Below are 25,967 nucleotides of genomic sequence, written 5' to 3'. Positions count from 1 at the left end.
TAGGGCATAAAACATAACAAACAAAAAAAAAACTTTTTAATTTTTTAAAATTAAGAAAAAATAAAATAATACATGACATTTCTACTACACCTCAAAAATTCCCTTTTGGAATTTGTGGGGTGGAAAATATTGCATATTTTGTGTTTTTTTCCAAAAAAAACCTAAAGTTTTCTTTGACAAAAAAGGCATTAAAGAAACCAAAAATGGTTATATTATTTTGGTTGCTGTGTTGGGAAGACTGAAAAGTAAAACATAATAAAATAAATATAAACTGTATATATATATATATATATATTTAAATATATATTTTTGACATTTCTTTACACTTTTATGAGTGGGACACTTCTGGGTCCCAAGAATTTTAGTGTGATTTTTTTTATTTTCATTGGCGAGTTAAAATGAATGTTGTTATGAAATATTGACATATTTAAGGCAGCAATTAATTCACATCAAACATTTACTTAGAAATATTTATATATAGCATATTTTCTATCCCCCCCTCCCAAAAAAAAAAACCTGGGTTTTGATAAATAGGGCATAAAACATAAAAAAAAAAAAAAATTTAATTTTTAAAATTTAAGAAAAAAGAAAATAATACATGACAGTTTTACTACACCTCAAATATTCCCTTTTGAAATTTTTGTGGTGGAAAAAATATTGCATATTTTGTGTTTTTGCCCAAAAAAAAAAAGTTTTCTTTGACAAAAAAGGCATTAAAGAAACCAAAAAGTAAACGATGAAATCAACAGGAAGTTGATCTCCAGATTTAAGCGCTGAATAAAAAAATAAAATGAATTATTTTTAACATCTTTATATCTTGGCCCCTTTTGGGTCCCCGGGACCAAACATGGCGGGAGCCCTAAAGATAATAACAATTTAAAAAAAGGATATATTGTGTTGGTTTTGAAAATGAAAAATATGAAAATGTGTGTTTTCATTTCAGTGGACACAGTTTGGACGTGGATGGGAAGAGTTTTGACTCCGCCCACTAGACGGAGCGCAGCAGATAAAAAAAAGTCCATCTTCCAGGGAATGTTAGCACGACGGCTAGCGAGCTAATGCTAATGCGTGTTAGCGAGCATGAAAAATGCAACCTGCGCATGTCTCTTCATATCAACAACAATCTTTCAGTGCCAGCAAAAGTCTTGCATGGAGATCCTTCACGTTGCTATGGCGACAGGCACCAGTACAGTCCCAGCGGAAGGAGGCTCCAGGCGGAGGCGGGGCCCGGGGCGGCGGCGGCGGACGGAGGAGGGGCAGAGGGAGGGAGCCGCGTAACGTCCATCAGGCGCGCCCGCTCGCCCGCCTCCATGCGGCTGCTGATGGCGCGCGTGGTCAGCAGACGCACCCTGGCGGGACGCAGCGGCGGCGGCGTGGGGATGTCGCACACCTGGATGGAGGGCGAGCAGCCCACCTCCAGCCAGCGCTGGAAGAGCGCCGACGTCAGCTTGAGGAGCTCCTCGGGGGAGGAGAAGAGCGGGGCGAAGCGGGCCGGGTCCATCTCCTCCTGGAACCTCTGCGGGGGAGGGGCAGAGTGTCAGCTGCAGCAGCTCCACAAAAATCAAGAAGATGGGCCTGTTGTCCTTTTAGTGGCTATGGCCAGACAGTGGCGTCCTCCACAGTGGACGTTTGTCTTCTTCAAAAGAGAAGTCATTGCTCAAAAAATAATAATGCATCAAAATCAATGTTATGGATTATTGACATATTTAATTTACTTTCTTAAGCGTCGGAAAAAAAGACGTTTTATTTTATAAATTTTATTTTATTTTAAACTTTTATGAGAATTTTAGTGGGATTTTTGTTTTTAAACGGTCATTGTTTTAAAAATAATAATGAATCAAAATCCATGTTGTTATGAATTATTGACATATTTAATTTACTTTACTTTTTTAAGCGTTGGAAAAAAAGTATGTTTTATTTTGTAAATGTTATTTTATTTTAACCTTTTATGAGTGGGACCCTTTTGGGTCCCTAAGAAATTTAGTGGGATTTTTTTCAAACTGTCATTGCTCAAAAAATAATAATGAATCAAAATCAATGTTGTTATGAATTATTGACATATTTACTTAACTTTACTTTCTTAAGTGTCGGGGGAAAAAAAGTATGATTTATTTTATTATTTTATTTGACACTTTTATGAGTGGCCTGAGAATTTTAGTCAGACTTTTTTTTAAATGTTCATTGTTATAAAAAAGAATAATGAATGCTGTTATGAATTATTGACATATTTACTTAACTTTACTTACTTAAGCGTAGAAAAAAAGTATGATTTATTTTCTTTATTTTATTATTTTAGTTTATGAGTGGGACCCCCTGAGAATTTTGAGGGGATTTTTTCTAAACCGTTATTGCTCAAAAAAAAAAAAAATGCATCAAAATCAATGTTGTTATGAATGACTGACATATTTACTTAACTTTACTTACTTAAGCGTAGAAAAAAAGTATGATTTATTTTCTTTATTTTATTATTTTAGTTTATGAGTGGGACCCCCTGAGAATTTTGAGGGGATTTTTTCTAAACCGTTATTGCTCAAAAAAAAAATAATGCATCAAAATCAATGTTGTTATGAATGACTGACATATTTACTTAACTTTACTTTCTTAAGCGTTGGAAAAAAGTAATATTTATTTTATTGTTTTATTTGACACTTTTATGAGAATTTTAGTGGGATTTTTTTTAAACGGTCATTGTTTTAAAAATAATAATGAATCAAAATCAATGTTATTATGAATTATTGACATATTTACTTAACTTTACTTACTTAAGCGTCAGAAAAAAAAGTATGTTTCATTTTATAAATGTTACTATTTTATTTTAAACTTTTATGAGTGGGACCCTTTTGGGTCCCTGAGAAATTTAGTGGGATTTTTTTCAAACTGTCATTGCTCAAAAAATAATAATGAATCAACATCAATGTTGTTATGAATTATTGATATATTTACTTAACTTTACTTTCTTAAGCGTTGGAAAAAAGTACTATTTATTTTATTGTTTTATTTGACACTTTTATGAGAATTTTAGTGGGATTTTTTTTAAACGGTCATTGTTTTAAAAATAATAATGAATCAAAATCAATGTTGATATGAATTATTGACATATTTACTTGACTTTCTTAAGCGTCGGGAAAATAAGTATGTTTTATTTTATAAATGTTATCATTTTATTTGAAACTTTTATGAGTGGGAGCCTTCTGGGTCCCTGAGAAATTTAGTGGGATTTTTTTTTTGTATCAAAATCCAGCGTGATGCTTTCTCTGCCCTTTCAGTGGTGTTGGCTACCAGCCGCTTCCTAGCCAGCCCCTATAACTAATCGTTAGGCCGTATCGATACAGAGGCCAGCGTGTTTTAGCTCACCTCCGTGTTTTTGTTCTTCCGGATGATTCTCTCCAGTGTTTGCTTGAGGTCGAAGACCAAGGAGCGGTTCAGGTGCTGGTCCCACAGGTTGCTCAGGAGGACGTTCCAGGACTCCAGGAGGACGATGGCAGCAGGAAACACACAACACTGGCGGGGGAAGTCAGCTGTGTCAAACAACAACAACAACAACAACAACAACAACAACAACAACATCGGCCAATCAGCAAGCAGACGGGGCGATACGGCTGAAAACCATCACGATATTAGCCTTTTATATATATATATCGATCATTACTGACAATTTTTATGGCCTTTGGATTTTTATTTATTTATTGTATTATTTATTGTATTTATTTAATGTATTATTTATTGTATTTATTGTATTAATTATTGTATTTATATAATGTATTATTTATTGACGTATTTATTTAATGTATTATTTATTGTATTATTTATTGATGTATTATTTATTGATGTATTTATTTATTGTATTATTTATTGATGTAATTATTGATGTATTTATTTATTGTATTATTTATTGACATATTTATTTAATGTATTATTTACTGTATTTATTTTTTGTATTATTTATTTAATGTATTATTTATTGTATTATTTATTTATGTATTTATCTATTGTATTATTTATTGTATTATTTATTGTATTTATTTATTGTATTATTTATTGATGTATTATTTAATGTATTTAATTATTGATATATTTACTTATTGTATTTATTTATTGATGTATTTATTTATTGATGTATTATTTATTGTATTTATTTATTGTATTATTTATTAATGTATGTATTTAATGAATTATTTATTGTATTATTTATTGATGTATTTATTTATTGTATTATTTATTGTATTTATTTATTGTATTATTTACAATATTTATGTATTGTATTTATTTATTGATGTATTTATTTATTGTATTACTGATTGTATTATTTATTGATGGATTTATTTATTGTAATACCGATTGTATTTATTTATTGATATATTTATTTGCTGTATTATTTATTATCATCTGTGGATTTGATTTGAGACGTAACCTTCCTGTGATGAAGAAAGTGTAGCAAATATTATGCATTGATACGGGTCACGCATCTATGGTGATACATATCGGTATGGTTTTATGGCGATACATATTGGTATGGTTTAATCACGTGTTTATGGCGATACATATTGGTATGGTTTAATCATGTGTTTATGGCGATACATATTGGTATGGTTTAATCACGTGTTTATGGCGATACATATTGGTATGGTTTTATCACGTATTTATTGCGATACATATTGGTATGGTTTTATCACGTGTCTATGGCGAAACATAGTGGTATGATTCTATGGCAATACATATGGGTATGGTTCTATGGCAATACATATGGGTATGGTTCTATGGATATACATATCGGTATGGTTCTATAGCGATACATATCGGTAAGGTTTTATGGCGATACATATCGGTATGGTTTTATCACATATTTGTGGCGACACATATCGGTATGGCTTTATCACGTATTCATGGCAATACATATTGTACATATTGGTATGGTTCTATGGTAATACATATTCAGTGGCCTAGTGGTTAGAGTGTCCACCCTGAGATGGGTAGGTTGTGAGTTCAAACCCCGGCCGAGTCATACCAAAGACTATAAAAATGGGAGCTATTACCTCCCTGCTTGGCACTCAGCATCAAGGCTTGGAATTGGGGATTAAATCACCAAAAATGATTCCCGGGCGCGGCCACTGCTGCTGCTCACTGCTCCCATCACCTCCCAGGGGGTGAACAAGGGGATGGGTCAAATGCAGAGGACAACTTTCACCACACCTAGTGTGTGTGTGACAATCATTGCTACTTAAAAAATATATTGGTATAGTTCTATAGTGATACATATTGGTATGGTTTATTCATGTGTCTATGGCGATACACATCGGTATGGTTATATTTATGGCGATACATAAGGGTATGGCTGTATGCTGATACATATGGGTATGGTTGTATGGTGTTACATATGGGTATGGTAGTACGGTGATACATATGGGTATGGTAGTATGGTGATACATATGGGTATGGTAGTAAGGTGATGTTGGGTTGTATGGTGATATATATGGGTATGGTAGTAAGGTGATACATATGGGTATGGTAGTAAGGTGATACATATGGGTATGGTAGTATGGTGATACATATGGGTATGGTAGTAAGGTGATATATATGGGTATGGTAGTATGGTGCGCCTCACTCACCGGGTCGTTGTCACAGAGCATGGTGGTGGTGTAGCGGTGTGACACGTAGTAGTTCTTGGGAAAGACTGTGCGCTGGAAGGAGGAGAGAGACACAAGACGGCTGAAAGGAGGGTTGCTAGTGCGGTCGCCATGGCAACAGGCGGCGAGGAAGGGAACTCACAAAGCCGGCGGGGTTGGCGTCGATGGTCGCCTTCACGTTGGTCACTGCCTCCCAGTCGGGGTCACATGCGCCACATTGGACCGTCACCAGTGATAGCAAGAGCAAAACTGGCACAGGAAGCACAACTTTCTTCACTTCCTGTCTGCATTGCTGCTGCTTGACAACACTTCTACTCACTTCCTGTGTGCAACTTCACTCCACAGAACAAATACACAACTATTGTATTATTCATTTAGTACTTATTATGGTGTAATATAATCATCATTTATTATTATAGTTGTTATAGAATCATTTATTGTTATTATTATAGTTATTATGTGATATTTTTTTATTATACTGTAATGTAATAATGATTTATATTATTATTATTATATTTATTTTATTATAATAATTGATATGCAAAATACAATAAGGGTATGGCAACTGGCCACCTTTAAGTTAAAGTAAAAGTAGCAATGATTGTCACACACACACTAGGTGTGCTGAAAGTTGTCCTCTGCATTTGACCCATCCCCTTGTTCACCCCCTGGGAGGTGAGGGGAGCAGTGAGCAGCAGCGGTGGCTGCGCCTGGGAATCATTTTTGGTGATTTAACCCCCAATTCCAACCACCGGTAGGTTCCAGGCTTTCCATCCTTTTTGCTGGCTAATAGTATTATACTTTTTATACTATTATATCATAATTGATTATTATAGTTATTATACTATAACGTAATAATAATGTATATTATTATAACATAATAATGTATTATTACATCAACTATATTATAATAATTCATTATTATAGTTGTACTATAATTATCATATTATAATAAGGATGTATTATATTAACTAAATTATAATAAATTATTATTATAATTGTTGTACTATGATATAATAATAATGTATATTACTACAATACAATAAAATAATGTACAAACCCCGTTTCCATATGAGTTGGGAAATTGTGTTAGATGTAAATATAAACGGAATACAATGATTTGCAAATCCTTTTCAAGCCATATTCAGTTGAATATGCTACAAAGACAACATATTTGATGTTCAAACTCATAAACTTTTTTTTTTTTTTTTTTGCAAATAATCATTAACTTTAGAATTTGATGCCGGCAACACGTGACAAAGAAGTTGGGAAAGGTGGCAATAAATACTGATAAAGTTGAGGAATGCTCATCAAACACTTATTTGGAACATCCCACAGGTGTGCAGGCTAATTGGGAACAGGTGGGTGCCATGATTGGGTATAAAAGTAGATTCCATGAAATGCTCAGTCATTCACAAACAAGAATGGGGCGAGGGTCACCACTTTGTCAACAAATGCGTGAGCAAATTGTTGAACAGTTTAAGAAAAACTTTCTCAACCAGCTACTGCAAGGAATTTAGGGATTTCACCATCTACGCTCCGTAATATCATCAAAGGGTTCAGAGAATCTGGAGAAATCACTGCACGTAAGCAGCTAAGCCCGTGACCTTCCATCCCTCAGGCTGTACTGCATCAACAAGCGACATCAGTGTGTAAAGGATATCACCACATGGGCTCAGGAACACTTCAGAAACCCACTGTCAGTAACTACAGTTGGTCGCTACATCTGTAAGTGCAAGTTAAAACTCTCCTATGCAAGGCAAAAACCGTTTATCAACAACACCCAGAAACGCCGTCGGCTTCGCTGGGCCTGAGCTCATCTAAGATGGACTGATACAAAGTGGAAAAGTGTTCTGTGGTCTGACGAGTCCACATTTCAAATTGTTTTTGGAAACTGTGGACGTTGTGTCCTCCGGACCAAAGAGGAAAAGAACCATCCGGATTGTTATAGGCACAAAGTGTAAAAGCCAGCATGTGTGATGGTATGGGGGTGTATTAGTGGCCAAGACATGGGTAACTTACACATCTGTGAAGGCGCCATCAATGCTGAAAGGTACATACAGGTTTTAAAGCAACATATGTTGCCATCCAAGCAACGTTACCATGGACGCCCCTGCTTATTTCAGCAAGACAATGCCAAGCCACGTGTTACATCAACGTGGCTTCATAGTAAAAGAGTGCGGGTACTAGACTGGCCTGCCTGTAGTCCAGACCTGTCTCCCATTGAAAATGTGTAGCGCATTATGAAGCCTAAAATAGCACAACGGAGACCAGGAATAAACTATATCCTACTTCCTTGCGCAATCCGTAACTTTACTCCACATATTGACAGACTGAAAGTTTTAATTGTGTCATATTTCCCTTGTTGACATTCTGTGTATGGAACACAGCAATTTATGTCTTAAGTCAGTGTGTTACATCATTTTACTCCACATATTGAACATAAATATTTCAGAAAGAGTGAATTTAGGAATAAATAATATCAACCTTCTTTACACAATCCATCATTTTACTCCACATATTGAACATTAACATTAATGAATGAGTGAATTTAGGAATAAATATTATCAACCTTCTTTACACAATCCATCATTTTACTCCACATATTGAACATAAACATTAATGAATGAGTGAATTTAGGAATAAATAATATCAACCTTCTTTACACAATCCATCATTTTACTCCACATATTAAACATTAACATTAATGAAAGAGTGAATTTAGCAATAAATATTATCAACTTTCTTGACACAATCCATCATTTTACTCCACATATTGAACATAAACATTAATGAATGAGTGAATTTAGTAATAAATATGATCAAACTTCTTTACACAATCCATAATTTTACTCCACATATTGACACACTAAACCATTTTCATATTTCTTCTCCCTTGTTGGAAGTAAAAAAAAATGCAACAAGTTTTGTGTTATTAGTGTTTGTCGCACTTAGAACATATTCTATGATGTACTAATACATTATTTAATACATTGCTAGTTTTCGGTGTGCAAATCCAAGCCATGTTTTTACTCCACATCTTGACAAGGTACAAATATGTCATATTTCTCCTTATATTAAAGCAGTTCTCTATGATTTATGTTCATACATTGACTGAGTTCCTTACACAACCAATTCCATCAATATACTAACCCCAAAGCAGTGAAGTTGTCACCTTGTATAAATGCTAAATAAAAACAGAATATTAAGCCATGATATTACGCACCTTGGATCCCTCAGGCGGTACTGCATCAAAAAGCCACATCAGTGTGTAAAGGATATCACCACATGGGCTCAGGAACACTTCAGAAAACCACTGTCAGTAACTACAGTTGGTCGCTACATCTGTAAGTGCAAGTTGAAACTCTACTATGCAAAGCCACAGCCATTTATCAACAACACCCAGAAACACAGCCGGCTTCACTGGGCCCGAGCTCATCTAAGATGGACTGATGCAAAGTGGAAAAGTGTTCTGTGGTCTGACGAGTCCACATTTCAAATTGTTTTTGGAAACTGCGGACGTCGTGTCCTCCAGACAAAAGAGGAAAAGAACCATCCGGACTGTTCTAGGGTGAAAGTGTAAAAGGCAGCATGTGTGATGGTATGGGGGTGTATTAGTGCCCAAGACATGGGTAACTTACACATCTGTGAAGGCACCATTAATGCTGAAAGGTACATACAGCTTTTGGAGCAACATATGTTGTTATCATGGACGCCCCTGCTTATTTCGGCAAGACGATGCCAAGCCAGGTGTTACAACAGTGTGGCTTTGTAGTAAAAGAGTGCAGGTACTAGACTGGCCTGCCTGTAGTCCAGACATTGAAAATGTGTGAAGGCTAAAATATGAGAAGGGAGACTGTTGAACAACTTAAGCTGTACATCAAGCAAGAATGGGAAATAATTCCACTTCAAAAATGTGTCTCCTCAGTTCCCAAACCTTTACTGAGTGTTGTTAAAAGGAAAGGCCATGTAACACACTAGTAAAAATGCCTTTTTTGCAATGTGTTGCTGCCATTAAATTCTAACTTCATGATTATTTGCAACAAATAAGAAAGTTTGTGAGTGTGAACATGAAATATCTTGTCTTTGCAGTCTATTCAATTGAATATAAGTTGAAAAGGATTTGTTGTTATTTACCATTTACACAACCTGACAACTTCACTGCTTTTGCCTTTTGTACTTCATACTTGAATATACTACAAGTTTTTACTTGTTCCTGCGTGGTCTCTGCTCAATGGCTTGTATTAGTACATTGACTCAAAATAAACCTCATTTTACTCCACGTGATGAATCATTTTCCTCCACATGTTGACACACTACAACTTTTCAGTTATGTTTCTCTCTTGCTAAAGAAAACATGTTGCATTGTTTAACTTCTTATCCCATTTCTAGTTTTACTCCGCATATTGATCTGCTTAATGTGGTTGATTTTTCCCTCTGTTGTTCAAAACAAACTTCGATTAATACTTTGCTTAAATGTGTTACTCATTTGTTGAATCATTTTACTCCACATATTGACAGACTTTAGTTTTTGTTGAAGACAATAACGTTGCATGATCATATTAGTACATTATTTTAGTTCTTTACTCCACATGCTGAATAATTTTACTCCACATATTGACAATACTTTATGTTCTGTTGAAGACAATAATGTGTCATGATCATATTAGTGCATTATTTTAGTTCCACATGTTGAATAATTTTATTCCACACATTGACAGACTTTAGGTTTAATTGAAGACAATAATGTTTCATGATCATATTAGTTCATTATTTTATTGTTTTACTCCACATGTTGAATAATTTTACTCCACATATTGACAGACTTTAGGTTTTGTTGAAGACAATAATGTTTTATGATCATATTAGTACATTATTTTAGTGTTTTTCTCAACATACTGAATAATTTTACTCCACATATTGACAAGACTTTAAGTTCTGTTTAAGACAATAATGTTTCATGATCATATTAGTACATTATTTTATTGTTTTACTCCACATGTTGAATAATTTTACTCCACACATTGACAGACTTTAGGTTTAATTGAAGACAATAATGTTATTTTTGTGTTTTACTCCACATGTTGAATAATTTTACTCCACATATTGACAGACTGTAGGTGTTGTTGATGACAATAATGTTTCATGATCATATTAGTACATTATTTTATTGTTTTACTCCACATGTTGAATAATTTTACTCCACACATTGACAGACTTTAGGTTTAATTGAAGACAATAATGTTTCATGATCATATTAGTACATTATTTTAGTGTTTTACGCCACATGTTGAATCATTTTACTCCACATAGTGACAGACTTTAGGTTCTGTTTAAGACAATGTTTCATGATCATATTAGTTCATTATTTTATTGTTTTACTCCACATGTTGAATAATTTTACTCCACATATTGACAGACTTTAGGTTTTGTTGAAGACAATAATGTTTTATGATCATATTAGTACATTATTTTAGTGTTTTTCTCAACATACTGAATAATTTTACTCCACATATTGACAGACTTTAAGTTTTGTTGAAGACAATGTTTCATGATCATATTAGTACATTATTTTAGTTCTTTACTCCACATGTTGAATAATTTTACTCCACACATTGACAGACTTTAGGTTTCATTGAAGACAATAATGTTTCATGAACATATTAGTACATTAATTTAGTGCTTTACTCCACATGTTGAATAATTTTACTCCACATATTGACAGACTTTAAGTTTTGTTGAAGACAATAATGTTTCATGATCATATTAGTACATTATTTTAGTGTTTTTCTCAACATACTGAATAATTTTACTCCACATATTGACAAGACTTTAAGTTCTGTTTAAGACAATAATGTTTCATGATCATATTAGTACATTATTTTATTGTTTTACTCCACATGTTGAATAATTTTACTCCACACATTGACAGACTTTAGGTTTAATTGAAGACAATAATGTTATTTTTGTGTTTTACTCCACATGTTGAATAATTTTACTCCACATATTGACAGACTGTAGGTGTTGTTGATGACAATAATGTTTCATGATCATATTAGTACATTATTTTAGTGTTTTACTCCACATGTTGAATAATTTTACTCCACATATTGACAAGACTTTAGGTTCTGTTTAAGACAATGATGTTTCATGATCATATTAGTTCATTATTTTATTGTTTTACTCCACATGTTGAATAATTTTACTCCACATATTGACAGACTTTAGGTTTTGTTGAAGACAATAATGTTTTATGATCATATTAGTACATTATTTTAGTGTTTTTCTCAACATACTGAATAATTTTACTCCACATATTGACAGACTAAGTTTTGTTGAAGACAATAATGTTTCATGATCATATTAGTACATTATTTTAGTTCTTTACTCCACATGTTGAATAATTTTACTCCACACATTGACAGACTTTAGGTTTAATTGAAGACAATAATGTTATTTTTGTGTTTTACTCCACATGTTGAATAATTTTACTCCACATATTGACAAGACTTTAGGTTCTGTTTAAGACAATAATGTTTCATGATCATATTAGTTCATTATTTTATTGTTTTACTCCACATGTTGAATAATTTTACTCCACATATTGACAGACTTTAGGTTTTGTTGAAGACAATAATGTTTTATGATCATATTAGTACATTATTTTAGTGTTTTTCTCAACATACTGAATAATTTTACTACACATATTGACAGACTTTAAGTTTTGTTGAAGACAATAATGTTTCATGATCATATTAGTACATTATTTTATTGTTTTACTCCACATGTTGAATAATTTTACTCCACACATTGACAGACTTTAGGTTTAATTGAAGACAATAATGTTATTTTTGTGTTTTACTCCACATGTTGAATAATTTTACTCCACATATTGACAGACTTTAGGTGTTGTTGATGACAATAATGTTTCATGATCATATTAGTACATTATTTTATTGTTTTACTCCACATGTTGAATAATTTTACTCCACACATTGACAGACTTTAGGTTTAATTGAAGACAATAATGTTTCATGATCATATTAGTACATTATTTTAGTGTTTTACTCCACATGTTGAATAATTTTACTCCACATATTGACAAGACTTTAGGTTCTGTTTAAGACAATAATGTTTCATGATCATATTAGTTCATTATTTTATTGTTTTACTCCACATGTTGAATAATTTTACTCCACATATTGACAGACTTTAGGTTTTGTTGAAGACAATAATGTTTTATGATCATATTAGTACATTATTTTAGTGTTTTTCTCAACATACTGAATAATTTTACTCCACATATTGACAGACTTTAAGTTTTGTTGAAGACAATAATGTTTCATGATCATATTAGTACATTATTTTAGTGTTTTTCTCAACATACTGAATAATTTTACTCCACATATTGACAAGACTTTAAGTTCTGTTTAAGACAATAATGTTTCATGATCATATTAGTACATTATTTTATTGTTTTACTCCACATGTTGAATAATTTTACTCCACACATTGACAGACTTTAGGTTTAATTGAAGACAATAATGTTATTTTTGTGTTTTACTCCACATGTTGAATAATTTTACTCCACATATTGACAGACTTTAGGTGTTGTTGATGACAATAATGTTTCATGATCATATTAGTACATTATTTTATTGTTTTACTCCACATGTTGAATAATTTTACTCCACACATTGACAGACTTTAGGTTTAATTGAAGACAATAATGTTATTTTTGTGTTTTACTCCACATGTTGAATAATTTTACTCCACATATTGACAGACTTTAGGTGTTGTTGATGACAATAATGTTTCATGATCATATTAGTACATTATTTTATTGTTTTACTCCACATGTTGAATAATTTTACTCCACACATTGACAGACTTTAGGTTTAATTGAAGACAATAATGTTTCATGATCATATTAGTACATTTTAGTGTTTTACTCCACATGTTGAATAATTTTACTCCACATATTGACAAGACTTTAGGTTCTGTTTAAGAAAATAATATTTAATGATCATATTAGTTCATTATTTTATTGTTTTACTCCACATGTTGAATAATTTTACTCCACATATTGACAGACTTTAGGTTTTGTTGAAGACAATAATGTTTTATGATCATATTAGTACATTATTTTAGTGTTTTTCTCAACATACTGAATAATTTTACTCCACATATTGACAGACTTTAAGTTTTGTTGAAGACAATAATGTTTCATGATCATATTAGTACATTATTTTAGTGTTTTTCTCAACATACTGAATAATTTTACTCCACATATTGACAAGACTTTAAGTTCTGTTTAAGACAATAATGTTTCATGATCATATTAGTACATTATTTTATTGTTTTACTCTACATGTTGAATAATTTTACTCCACACATTGACAGACTTTAGGTTTAATTGAAGACAATAATGTTATTTTTGTGTTTTACTCCACATGTTGAATAATTTTACTCCACATATTGACAGACTTTAGGTGTTGTTGATGACAATAATGTTTCATGATCATATTAGTACATTATTTTATTGTTTTACTCCACATGTTGAATAATTTTACTCCACACATTGACAGACTTTAGGTTTAATTGAAGACAATAATGTTTCATGATCATATTAGTACATTTTAGTGTTTTACTCCACATGTTGAATAATTTTACTCCACATATTGACAAGACTTTAGGTTCTGTTTAAGACAATAATGTTTCATGATCACATTAGTTCATTATTTTATTGTTTTACTCCACATGGTGAATAATTTTACTCCACATATTGACAGACTTTAGGTTTTGTTGAAGACAATAATGTTTTATGATCATATTAGTACATTATTTTAGTGTTTTTCTCAACATACTGAATAATTTTACTCCAGATATTGACAAGACTTTAGGTTCTGTTTAAGACAATAATATTTCATGATCATATTAGTTCATTATTTTGTTTTACTCCACATGTTGAATAATTTTACTCCACATATTGACAGACTTTAGGTTTTGTTTAAGACAATAATGTTTCATGATCATATTAGTTCATTATTTTATTGTTTTACTCCACATGGTGAATAATTTTACTCCACATATTGACAGACTTTAGGTTTAATTGAAGACAATAATGTTTCATGATCATATTAGTACATTATTTTAGTGTTTTACTCCACATGTTGAATAATTTTACTCCACATATTGACAAGACTTTAGGTTCTGTTTAAGACAATAATATTTCATGATCATATTAGTTCATTATTTTGTTTTACTCCACATGTTGAATAATTTTACTCCACATATTGACAGACTTTAGGTTTTGTTGAAGACAATAATGTTTTATGATCATATTAGTACATTATTTTAGTGTTTTTCTCAACATACTGAATAATTTTACTCCACATATTGACAGACTTTAAGTTTTGTTGAAGACAATAATGTTTCATGATCATATTAGTTCATTATTTTATTGTTTTACTCCACATGGTGAATAATTTTACTCCACATATTGACAGACTTTAGGTTTTGTTGAAGACAATAATGTTTTATGATCATATTAGTACATTATTTTAGTGTTTTTCTCAACATACTGAATAATTTTACTCCACACATTGACAGACTTTAGGTTTAATTGAAGACAATAATGTTTCATGATCATATTAGTTCATTATTTTGTTTTACTCCACATGTTGAATAATTTTACTCCACATATTGACAGACTTTAGGTTTTGTTGAAGACAATAATGTTTTATGATCATATTAGTACATTATTTTAGTGTTTTTCTCAACATACTGAATAATTTTACTCCACATATTGACAGACTTTAAGTTTTGTTGAAGACAATAATGTTTCATGATCATATTAGTACATTATTTTAGTGTTTTTCTCAACATACTGAATAATTTTACTCCACATATTGACAAGACTTTAAGTTCTGTTTAAGACAATAATGTTTCATGATCATATTAGTACATTATTTTATTGTTTTACTCTACATGTTGAATAATTTTACTCCACACATTGACAGACTTTAGGTTTAATTGAAGACAATAATGTTATTTTTGTGTTTTACTCCACATGTTGAATAATTTTACTCCACATATTGACAGACTTTAGGTGTTGTTGATGACAATAATGTTTCATGATCATATTAGTACATTATTTTATTGTTTTACTCCACATGTTGAATAATTTTACTCCACACATTGACAGACTTTAGGTTTAATTGAAGACAATAATGTTTCATGATCATATTAGTACATTTTAGTGTTTTACTCCACATGTTGAATAATTTTACTCCACATATTGACAAGACTTTAGGTTCTGTTTAAGACAATAATGTTTCATGATCACATTAGTTCATTATTTTATTGTTTTACTCCACATGGTGAATAATTTTACTCCACATATTGACAGACTTTAGGTTTTGTTGAAGACAATAATGTTTTATGATCATATTAGTACATTATTTTAGTGTTTTTCTCAACATACTGAATAATTTTACTCCACATATTGACAAGACTTTAGGTTCTGTTTAAGACAATAATATTTCATGATCATATTAGTTCATTATTTTGTTTTACTCCACATGTTGAATAATTTTACTCCACATATTGACAGACTTTAGGTTTTGTTTAAGACAATAATGTTTCATGATCATATTAGTTCATTATTTTATTGTTTTACTCCACATGGTGAATAATTTTACTCCACATATTGACAGACTTTAGGTTTAATTGAAGACAATAATGTTTCATGATCATATTAGTACATTATTTTAGTGTTTTACTCCACATGTTGAATAATTTTACTCCACATATTGACAAGACTTTAGGTTCTGTTTAAGACAATAATATTTCATGATCATATTAGTTCATTATTTTGTTTTACTCCACATGTTGAATAATTTTACTCCACATATTGACAGACTTTAGGTTTTGTTGAAGACAATAATGTTTTATGATCATATTAGTACATTATTTTAGTGTTTTTCTCAACATACTGAATAATTTTACTCCACATATTGACAGACTTTAAGTTTTGTTGAAGACAATAATGTTTCATGATCATATTAGTTCATTATTTTATTGTTTTACTCCACATGGTGAATAATTTTACTCCACATATTGACAGACTTTAGGTTTTGTTGAAGACAATAATGTTTTATGATCATATTAGTACATTATTTTAGTGTTTTTCTCAACATACTGAATAATTTTACTCCACACATTGACAGACTTTAGGTTTAATTGAAGACAATAATGTTTCATGATCATATTAGTACATTATTTTAGTGTTTTACTCCACATGTTGAATAATTTTACTCCACATATTGACAAGACTTTAGGTTCTGTTTAAGACAATAATATTTCATGATCATATTAGTTCATTATTTTGTTTTACTCCACATGTTGAATAATTTTACTCCACATATTGACAGACTTTAGGTTTTGTTGAAGACAATAATGTTTTATGATCATATTAGTACATTATTTTAGTGTTTTTCTCAACATACTGAATAATTTTACTCCACATATTGACAGACTTTAAGTTTTGTTGAAGACAATAATGTTTCATGATCATATTAGTACATTATTTTAGTTTTTTACTCCACATGTTGACATGTCTGTACAAAGTGTTGTCTATGATGAGTCATCAGCGTGTTTGTTTACAGTCTTCTCCCTCCACATGTACAGTATGTATAAATACATATATATGTATATATGTATGTATATATGTCTGCATATATGTATATATGATGTTGATTGATGAAAGTGTAAAAAGAAGAGAGCGTGCTCACCTGGCCGTGACATCCTTTTATCTTTCCAAAAAGGGACACTTCTCCATTTCCGAGCTGCTCCACCAACAGTCCGAGTCCAAGTTGCGGTCAGCGGCGTCTCATCCCGCCTCGTCCTGCCCTTCTGGAACTTTCCGGCCCGGGCCGCCGTCACGCCATCACTCCGCGGGCCCGCAAAAAGCGCCTCTTTCTTCCGCCGCCTCGGTCGCGTGGAGCCGTGTTCCTCCGCGGGACGACGCGTGGCTAAAGTGAAAGTGTCGCCGCGCCGCCGCTGCGCGCTCCCTTAAAGGGCGCGCCCCTCCCCCACGCGTTAGTCATCGCGTATGCTTTTAATTTGAAGGCCTTCCTGCCTCATCATCCTCACATGATCCGCGCTTTTATCGGCAGGCCCACGTGACCATTACCTTTGGAACATGAGCTCACTCGTCTGGCAAACTCCGCGCTGCCGGAAGTCGTCGTCACGTGACACCTTTCTTTCCTGCCGGCAAACAACACGTCGCTGTTTTTTAGCGCCCTGGTCGTTAAAGTATCGGCAACTCGTCGAGCTGTATCCCACTTCCTGTGGGATGGTCCAATAAAAGCATTCATTCTTCCCACTTTTCTTGCAGCAGAAGTGCAAAGTTCAGCACAAAAGTCCTCATTTCATCATCACTGTTTGATTAGTGAGCGGAATGAAGCGTCCGCTCCGCTCCTCGCCACAGGGGGGCGCCGATGAGAAGACTGCTTCGGTCCATTTCTTTATATCATCAACTGACCTGGATGACCCCGAAAGGGACAAGCAGTAGGAAATGGATGGACGTTTGAATGCATTCCACCATAAAGTAGTCCTTAATAAAGTAGTCATTCTTTACATTTGCACCCGCAAATCTCACATTTAAACTGAAATATGACGTAATATTGCATCATCATTATCATGTATTCCAAACATTCTTCAGTTGAAATATGAATATGACGTAATATTGCATCATCATTATCATACATTCCAAATAAATACTTTTTTTATCTGCTTGACTTTTTAAGCAAGCTATCATCCAAATCACACACTATGAACATTTGTCAAGTTTACTGTGTTTTTTAACCATTTTGCTGTAAACATTTTTGTACGTTAAAAAGTAATTTAACCGTGAAAAAAAAACAGTTTTCCACTTACAGTAAAAAAATCAACAGTAAGTTTTGGCAACAGAAATGCCTTTTTTTTTCTTTACGGTAAAAAACTGTGGTATCGTTTGGCTATTTACAGTAAAAAACACCAAATATGGACAGTTTTTACAGTAAAACACTGGCAACCGTATATATATATATATATATATATATATATATATATATATATATATATATATATATATATATATATGTCTTAATAAGGTTATCCAAAAAATAGTGCTCGATACCGTAGTAGAGCGCAATATATGTATGTGTGGGGAAAAAAATCACAAGACTATTTCATCTCTACAGGCCTGTTTCATGAGGGGGGTACCCTCAATCGTCAGGAGATTCAGGAAAATCTCCTGACGATTGAGGGTACCCCCCTCATGAAACAGGCCTGTAGAGATGAAATAGTCTTGTGATTTTTTTCCCCACACATACATATATATATATATATATATATATATATATATATATATATGGTTTTAATGTATGACAAAATATTTGTTGTATTACTATATGATAATTACATGGAAAAAAATTCAGTTTTTTTACTGTAAAAACTTTGCCATTTACAGTAATACACCGTAATAATCGACAGTTTTTACAGTAAAAAGCTGGCAAACGTGTTTGTTAAGCATTTTGCTTTAAATGGAAGCAAGAGTGCCGCCGTTTTTTTTTAATTTAACCGTAAAAAAAAGCTGTTTTCCACTTACAGTAAAAAAACTGAAATTTTACAGTAAAGTTTTGGCAACTGAAATGGGAATTTTTTTCACACTAAAAAAATGGCACTTTTTTGCCATTTACAGTAATATACCCCAAAAATCAACAATTTTTACAGTAAAAAACTGACATCAGTTGCCAAAATTGTATCGTAAAAAAATCATATTTTACATTTACAGTAAAGAGCTGTAAAAAAACACACATTTCACAATTGGACTGTAAAATGTATTGTAATTTTTACAGTGTACAATTTGATGATAACTTGTTTTAAATATCATAAGTCAGGCAGATTAAAGTATTTCAATATATATATATATATTTACATATGGTTTTAATGTATGACAACATACTTGTTGTATTATTACATAATTACATGGGGAAAAAAATGTATTGTTTTTTTTCCATAAAAATCTGTGCTAGTGTTTTGCCATTTACAGTAATAAACTGTAATAATCAACAGTAGTTTTTATTGTAAAAAAAACTGTCAGTTCAGTTGCCAGAATTTTACTGAAATAAAAACAGTTTTGTATTTACAGTAAAATAAACATTTTACAGTAAAATTCTAGCAACTAAGCTGCCAGTTTTTAAGCTTTATTTTTACAGTAAAAAACTGTGGTACTGTTTGGCCATTTACAGTATTACACTGTAATATTCGGCAGTTTTTATGGTAAAAAAACTGGCACTCAGTTGCCAAAATCGTACATTTACAGTAAAGAGCTGTAAAAAAAATGTAATTTCACAATTTTACTGTAAAATCTAATTTGACAGTTTTTACATTTTAAATTTTGATGATAACTTGCTTTAAATATCATAAGTGAGGCAAATAAAAGTATTTAGTCTATTTAAATATACATAAATATATATGGTTTTAATGTATGACAAAATATTTGTTGTATTATTACATAATTACATGGAAAAAAATGAATTTTTTTTTACCGTAAAAACTGTGGCAGTTTTGCCATTTACAGTAATACACTGTAATAATAGACAGTAGTTTTTATTGTAAAAAAATAAACTGTCAGTACAGTTGACAGAATGTTACTGAAATAAAAACAGTTTTGTATTTGCAGTAAAATGAAATTTTTACAGTAAAATTCTGGCAACTAAGTTGTCAGTTTTCTTGTTGTTGTTTTTTAACAGTTAAAAACTGTGGTACTGTTTGGCCATTAACAGTAATACACTGTAATAATCAACAGTTTTTACAGTAAAAAACTGACACCTCAGTTGCCAAATTTGTATCAAACTTACATTTTACAATTTGATGATAACTTGCTTTAAATATAAATCAGGCCGACAAAAAGTGTTTCCAACCATTTAAATATATATAAATATGCTTTTAATGTATGATAAAATATTTGTTGTATTATTACATAATAATTACATGCAAAAAAATTCAGTTTTTTTACAGTAAAAATCTGTGGTACTGTTTGGCCATTTACAGTAATACACTGTAATAATCAACAGTTGCTTTTTACAGTAAATAAACTGTCAACTCATTGCCAGAATTGGACTGAAATAAAAAGAGTTTAGTATTCACAGTAAAAATAACAAAGTTGACCTTGGATGATTTAACAAAAAGAAGTCAAAGTCAAATGTGTTAAGTCAAAATAGAATTTAATGTTAAAAGCAAACACAATAAAAACAAGTTAGAGATTCCTGACTTTCACTTTCACTTTCCTGCTCTGTGACTGTGTCACTGACTGGGACTGCGGTCTACTTTCACTTTCACTTTCCTGCTCTCTCTCTCTCTCTCTGTGTGTGTGTGTGTGTGTGTGTGTGTGTGTGTGTGTGTGTGTGTGTGTGTGTGTGTGTGTGTGTGTGTGTGTGTGTGTGTGTGAGAGTGTCAGTGAGTGGGAGTGGGACTGATGGGAGTAGAGTCATGTGGTCTGACCGCAGTCATCATGAGGTGGTTCTTGTAGGTCTTGCTGAGTCCGGTCATCCAGAACTTGAGCAGGCGCACGTTGTCGTCCTCTGGAGGCCCTGTGGTCCCCAGCAGGGTCAGAACCTTCTGGGTGTCCTCCCGGCCACGCCCGTCCACTTTGGAGAACTTGAACAGCACTTTCACCTTGCTGCCAGCCACAAGGTCAAACATCATCATGTATTCATAGTGCTAACTACACACATGCTATGTTAGCATAGTGCTAACTACACACATGCTATGTTAGCATAGTGCTAACTACACACATGCTATGTTAGCATAGTGCTAACTACACACATGCTATGTTAGCATAGTGCTAACTACATACATGCTATGTTAGCATAGTGCTAACTACACACATGCTATGTGAGCATAGTGCTAACTACGCACATGCTGTTAGCATAGTGCTAACTACACACATGCTATGTTAGCATAGAGCTAACTACACACATGCTACCTTTTTCATTCATTTTCTATGCTTACACCCACAAATATGCTAACTTGTCCTGTCATCATGCTAACTTCAGACACGTTTTATGCTAGCTTTATAACCAATGCTGTATGTTTATACCAACAAATCATGCAATTTTATACTTGGCGCCATCTTAGAATTACGCTAACTTATTCTATGTCATCAAGCTAATGTTAGCATGCTAATGTAGGATATTAACATTAGCATGCTAGCGTTATGTGCTACCTTTTAAGCTAAATGTGTCAATCAAACCTAAACATCATGGATTTTGATGCTTGGCGTCATGTTGAAAGTATGCTAATGTTTTTTATATAAGCATGCTAACATTAACACGCTAATGTTTTATGCTAGCTTTATAACTAATGTTGTATGTTTATACCAATGAATCGTGCAATTTTATACTTGGTGCCATCTTTAGAAGTACGCTAACTTTTCCTATGTTATCATGCTAATGTTAGCATACTAACGTAGTATATTAACATTAGCATGCTAGCATTATATGCTACCTTTTAAGCTAAATGTGTCAGTCAAACCTAAAAATCATGGATTTTGATGCTTGGCATCATGTTGGAGGTATGCTAACGTCTGTTATATTAGCATGGTAACATTAGCACACTAAAATTAGCACACTAAAGTTTTATGCTAGCTTTATGACTAATGTTGTATGTTTATACCAACGAATCGTGCAATTTTATACTTGGCGGCATCTTAGAAGTACGCTAACTTGTCCTTTATTTATCAAGCTAATGTTAGCATGCTAAGGTAGCATATCAACATTAGCATGCTAGCGTTATACGCTAACTTTTTTAGCTAAATGTCTAAGTCAAACCTAAAAATCATGGATTTTGGTGCTTGGCATCATGTTGGAGGTATGCTAACGTTTTTTTATATTAGCATGCTAACATTAGCACACTAATGTTTTATGCTAGCTTTATAACTAATGTTGTTTATACCAACAAATCGTGCAATTTTATACTTGCCGCCATCTTTAGAAGTACGCTAACTTTTCCTATGTTATCATGCTAATGTTACCATACTAACGTAATATATTAACATTAGCATGCTAGCGTTATAGGCTACCTTTTAAGCTAAATGTGTCAGTCAAACCTAAAAATCATGGATTTTGACGCTTGGTGTCATGTTGAAAGCATGCTAACGTCTTTTATATTAGCATGCTAACATTAGCACGCTAATTTTTTTGTGCTAGCTTTATAACTAATGGATGTTTATACCAAAGAATCGTGCAATTTTATACTTGGCGCCATCTCAGAAGTACGCTAACTTGTCCTACGTTATCATGCTAAGGTAGCATATTAATATTAGCATGCTAGCGTTATATGCTACCTTTTAAGCTAAATGTGTCAGTCAAACCTAAAAGATTTTTACTAAAAGAAGATTTTAGTGCTTGGCGTCATGTTGAAAGTATGCTAACGTTTTTTTTTTATATTAGCATGCTAACATTAGCATGCTCATGTTTTATGCTAGCTTTTTAACCGATTTTGAATGTTTACACCGACAAATCGTGCAATTTTTTACTGGGTGCCATTTTAGAAGTATGCTAACTTGTCCTATGTCATCATGCTAACGTAGCATATTAACATTAGCATGCTAGCGTTATATGCTACCTTTTAAGCTAAATGTGTCAGTCAAACCTAAAAATCATGGATTTTGATGCTTGGCGTCATGTTGAAATTATCCTAACGTTTTTTATATTCACATGCTAACATTAGCATGCTCATGTTTTATGCTAGCTTTATAACTAATGGATGTTTATACCAACGAATAGAAGAATGGATAGTGAGTGTAATAGAAGTGGTAAAAGACGGGGAAAAGTCTCTATAGTCCAGTCACTAAGTTGGCAACACTGAGTCCTGCTCCTGCTCCGTCTTCTTATGCTCTGGCAGAGCAGGCGTGTTACGCCGCACGGTTACGTCACCATTAGAAGGAAATCTTACATGTTGACTGGCTGCTTGTATCGCACATGATATCGCACATTTTACACGCCAGATCATGAGAAACGATACAGGGTTGCTGATTGGATATGAAGATGCTAGCTGAATGTATATGAAGATGCTAGCTGAATGCATATGAAGATGCTAACTGAATGTATATGAAGATGCTAGCTGAATGTATATGAAGATGCTAACTGAATGTATATGAAGATGCTAACTGAATGTATATGAAGATGCTAACTGAATGTATATGAAGATGCCAACTGAATGTATATGAAGATGTTAGCTGAATGTATATGAAGATGCTAACTGAATGTATACGAAGATGCTAACTGAATGTATACGAAGATGCTAACTGAATGTATATGAAGATGCTAGCTGCATGTATATGAAGATGCTAGCTGAATGTATACGAAGATGCTAGCTGAATGTATACGAAGATGCTAACTGAATCTATACGAAGATGCTAACTGAATGTATATGAAGATGCTAGCTGAATGTATATGAAGATGCTAGCTGAATGTATATGAAGATGCTAGCTGAATGTATACGAAGATGCTAACTGAATGTATACGAAGATGCTAACTGAATGTATACGAAGATGCTAGCTGAATGTATATGAAGATGCTAACTGAATGTATATGAAGATGCTAGCTGAATGTATATGAAGATGCTAGCGGAATGTATATGAAGATGCTAACTGAATGTATACGAAGATGCTAACTGAATGTATACGAAGATGCTAACTGAATGTATATGAAGATGCTAGCTGCATGTATATGAAGATGCTAGCTGAATGTATATGAAGATGCTAACTGAATGTATACGAAGATGCTAACTGAATGTATACGAAGATGCTAACTGAATGTATATGAAGATGCTAGCTGAATGTATATGAAGATGCTAACTGAATGTATATGAAGATGCTAGCTGAATGTATACGAAGATGCTAACTGAATGTATACGAAGATGCTAACTGAATGTATATGAAGATGCTAGCTGAATGTATATAAAGATGCTAGCTGAATGTATATGAAGATGCTAGCTGAATGTATATGAAGATGCTAGCTGAATGTATATGAAGATGCTAGCTGAATGTACTTACTTCATCCACTCCTCCTTCAGACACAGCAGACAGTGAGACACCACCTCCACAGACAAGTTGTCGTTGCAGAGTGCTACCTCCAGTTTGTTCAGCAGCGTCGGCCCTGGAAGTGAAAACAAGGTCATCTGGAGGTGAAAACAAGGTCATCTGGAAGTGAAAACAAGGTCATCTGGAGGTGAAAACAAGGTCATCTGGAGGTGAAAACAAGGTCATCTGGAGGTGAAAACAAGGTCATGTGACCTTCACATTTTGTCTCAATTAATAATCATCTGTTGATATTCTTCAATACAGTTAGCATTTCATATTTTCTACTCTAATCATTCTTTATCAATATGTTTCATCAGGAGGATCTGCGTGTGAATAAGCAACATGCTAACTGTAGCATGGTGACATGTACAAAGTTATATGACTGACACGTATGCAGGCACACTTTAGCATGTTAGCTTGTTTTTTAAAATTTTGACCACATAGTTATATAAGTTAGTGCTTGACATAGTTTAAGTGTTTGCATGCTAACATGCTAACAATAACATGCTAACCTTTTCGGAAAATTTTACCACTGAGTCACATAACTTTGTACTTGACATGCTAACTGTTAGCATGCTGACTTTGTTTTGTTGCTAATACTTCAACCGTTTAGCCCAGAGTCATATAACTTTGTGCTTGATAGCATGCTAACTTTTTTGGCAAACACTTTTAGCAAAACGGTTTTCCCCAGAGTCATATAACTTCGTACTAGACATATACAACTGTTAGCATGCTAACTTTTGCATGCTAACATGTGAAAATTAGCATGTTTTATATATATATATATATGTATGTATGTATGTATGTATATATATGTATATATATATACACACACACATACAGTATATACATATATACACACACATATATACATACACAGAGACATTATATATATATGTGTGTATATATATATGTATATATATATACATATTATATATATATACATATTATATATATATATATATATGTCTGTGTGTATGTATATATGTGTGTGTATGTGTATGTATGTGTTTATATATATATATATATATATATATATATATATATATATATATATATATATATATATACATACATACATACACACACATATATATATAGACACAAAATCAAATCAGCATAATTTTGAAATAATACAAAAAGTGATATCATATTGTAGTAAAATGCATTTTTAACAATAAAGGCCACCCTCAAATGCCCTCTTTATT

General features: G+C 32.6%; 2 protein-coding genes across 2 annotated transcripts in view; both read right to left on the bottom strand.

Moving 5' to 3' along the window:
• Positions 1-17,881, bottom strand: part of LOC133604515 (uncharacterized) — an 18,082-nt gene extending 201 nt beyond the window's left edge. Inside the window, exons 1-5 of the mRNA XM_061957758.2 lie at positions 17,420-17,881; positions 5,767-5,873; positions 5,607-5,678; positions 3,355-3,501; positions 1-1,516 (exon numbers count right to left, since the gene is read on the bottom strand). The exon at positions 1-1,516 is cut by the window's left edge and continues 201 nt beyond it. Of these exons, the coding sequence (XP_061813742.1) occupies positions 1,169-1,516; positions 3,355-3,501; positions 5,607-5,678; positions 5,767-5,873; positions 17,420-17,432 (687 nt within the window). The 5' untranslated portion in view covers positions 17,433-17,881 and the 3' untranslated portion in view covers positions 1-1,168. The remainder of the gene's footprint in view (positions 1,517-3,354; positions 3,502-5,606; positions 5,679-5,766; positions 5,874-17,419) is intronic.
• A 3,001-nt stretch (positions 17,882-20,882) lies between these two features.
• The window catches only part of flcn (folliculin), a 43,437-nt gene continuing 38,352 nt past the window's right edge, over positions 20,883-25,967 (bottom strand). Inside the window, exons 11-12 of the mRNA XM_072913069.1 lie at positions 24,733-24,835; positions 20,883-21,354 (exon numbers count right to left, since the gene is read on the bottom strand). Coding sequence (XP_072769170.1) covers positions 21,129-21,354; positions 24,733-24,835 — 329 coding nt within the window. The 3' untranslated portion in view covers positions 20,883-21,128. The remainder of the gene's footprint in view (positions 21,355-24,732; positions 24,836-25,967) is intronic.

This window comes from Nerophis lumbriciformis, linkage group LG04 (assembly GCF_033978685.3).
Source record: "Nerophis lumbriciformis linkage group LG04, RoL_Nlum_v2.1, whole genome shotgun sequence".
NCBI lineage: Eukaryota > Metazoa > Chordata > Actinopteri > Syngnathiformes > Syngnathidae > Nerophis > Nerophis lumbriciformis.
Note: the sequence above shows the minus strand (reverse complement) of the source record. Positions and strands in the feature narration are given on the sequence as shown.